The 2348-nt window shown below is 44.9% G+C and overlaps 1 protein-coding gene across 2 annotated transcripts in view; it reads right to left on the reverse strand.

The window, feature by feature from the left end:
• TMA16 (translation machinery associated 16 homolog) overlaps positions 1–318 on the reverse strand; it is a 17858-nt gene extending 17540 nt beyond the window's left edge. For both annotated transcript variants that reach the window (XM_029962174.1, XM_029962177.1), the window contains exon 1: positions 235–318. In XM_029962174.1, coding sequence (XP_029818034.1) covers positions 235–237 — 3 coding nt within the window. In that variant the 5' untranslated portion in view covers positions 238–318. The remainder of the gene's footprint in view (positions 1–234) is intronic.
• Between the last annotated feature and the right edge of the window lie 2030 nt (positions 319–2348).

Here is a 2348-nt window from a genome sequence, read left to right on the forward strand (position 1 = left end):
TCGCCCGTCCGTCCGTCACCCAGGGGACCCGCCGCACCCCCGAGGCCTCTCCAGGGACGCGGTGAGGCCGCTCCCGACGGGAAGGAACGGGCTTAGTGCGCCGCGTGAGAAGCCCCCGCCGGCCCCAGAAGCGGAGGCTACGGAGGCTGCGGAAACTGCACTGCTATCCCTATCACCATCCTCATCCTTAGCCCTAGCCCTGTCCCCGTCCCATCCCGACCCCGCCGCACGCACCATGGCGAGCGACTCTTCTTCCGCCGCCGCGGTGCAGCAGTTTCAGCGCTCCGGGCGGGCGCCGCGGCCCTTCCGCGGCGGGGCCGGGCAGGGCAGCGCCGGGGCCACCAGGTCCGGCTCCAAACCAGGCTGGCAGTGCCGCGCAGACAAAGGTGCGGGCTGAGCCGCCGAACTACGCAATATACCCAGGCCACTACACTCCCAGTGTAACAATAAAGGAATAAAAGGTGCTGTTACACAGCACGTACAGGTCTCTCTGGAATGAAAGCTGGATTGAGATGCTAGATTGTATCTTTGCTGCAGTTGAGGTGATCGCTAAGAAGTTACCGAAGAATTGGAAAAACATAAAAAATTCTTTGCCTCAAAACACTTAAATTAGGTCCACTTCCGATTTTTACTGCAAATAGCCCCAACCTAGATGAGCTTGACAGACAGGTATCTCAAAAAATCCCCCAAACTCAACAACAACAACAAACCACCACTGAAGAATGCAGCTGAAACACTGAATTCAAGTCACTTAGGTGACTGAAATTAATGCTGCTGCTACCCAGAAGTTTGAGATAAAAGAGAAAGCATTGGTAGTCAAAGAACCAGGTGATCATGATAATGAAGAAATCCCACAGCTGGTGCCTGTGCAAAGAACGAGTTTAGGTAAGCTGAAGAAAATGGGACCAAGTCCAGAAAAAGGTGATAACCTGGGTGAGAAAACCAAAACATCCCTTGGTAAGAGAAAGAAACAGCCTCTACTTCTGGATAGTCCAAAATCAAAACCTAAAGTGCAGGCTTGCAGACACCACCAAAACAGAAAAAAAAAAATCCCTATACCCAGCACCACGCTCCTGTGACATCTCAAAGCACGTGTGTGTTAAGAATCATCACCTAAACCATGGGCCTATGGAAAAGCATTTGTTCAGCTTTGAGGATCACAGGCTCAACAGAGACACCATCTTTAGGCGTTAATACTTCTTGCTAATCAGGAGATGATAACTGTTCTATCAAATGCTTTAATTAATTTCTATAATATTGAATAACTTTTATATGGTTGAATGAGAGGCAATGGAGATCAGTCCTCTTTTGGTTTGGGTTGTATGGCTTCTCACCAGGCTTTAGAAAGGGCTTTGTGCCCCTAAACTTCCCTGTCCTTGCCAATTTCATCACATAGGCTGACAGACTTCACCCCTGCCCACAAACCTTACCTTTCTGTGATACTGTAGAAGTACGAGACAAAGATATTACAGAAGGTCAAAACATGCAGCCAGGGTGGGCATCTTCCCCTAATGACACCCTGGCACCTGTGAGCAGGCTGTCTTAGTTACAGCCCAGCCTCTGCTTAGGTCCCCTCCTTACACCTGCAAAAGGATAATAAAAATTATTTTCCAGAGTGACAGTTACTATTAAGACAGGATGTATTCTTTTACCATTGTGACCTACCAAACCTCTATGTACAGTATGAAAGATCTGCTTCTAAATGACAGTTAAAAATTCACTGACACCTGCATGTGCCATTATTTTCACATAGTAATGCTTAATACTGAAGTACTAAGTAGTAATTTCATAATACGTCTTTATTTCACATTCCCTGTGTAGATTGGTGAACAGAAGTGCAGAATAAAAGTTCTTTATACAATAGAGCGGTGCCTCAAGATTCTGATGTTTCTTACTAAGATACAACTTTCTGCAGATATAGTTCATAATTTCTCTAACATCTCAATGGCACTTGTCAAAGACTCTCAGCGAGTTAAGGTCACTGCTATTATGTTAAAATATTTTCACTTTTTGAATTAGCAGTAAATTGTTCAGCTTAATGATGATTTTGTTTGATCTTTGATTGTATGACAGGTCAGGGAATATTGTCTTCAGCTCTGAGTACTGCCAGGTAATGTGCCACCATTGGAGACTTGATATTCTTCTACCAGAAACAGTCAAACATGCTTGTAATGTGCAAATGTTTAAGATGTGTAAGATGTTTAAATGTGTAAGAGCTCCAGTATTAGAAATGTAACAAATCTAAACACTGAGATGTCAGGCAAAACATTCTCATTACTTATTTTCTTCTCTGGTAGCAATTGCTCAAATCTGCAGTCTGGTCTCATAACATAGTGTGCTATTAATAT

Source organism: Manacus vitellinus, unplaced genomic scaffold (assembly GCF_001715985.3).
Source record: "Manacus vitellinus isolate BGI_N305 unplaced genomic scaffold, ASM171598v3 scaffold_0_pilon, whole genome shotgun sequence".
Classification (NCBI taxonomy): domain Eukaryota; kingdom Metazoa; phylum Chordata; class Aves; order Passeriformes; family Pipridae; genus Manacus; species Manacus vitellinus.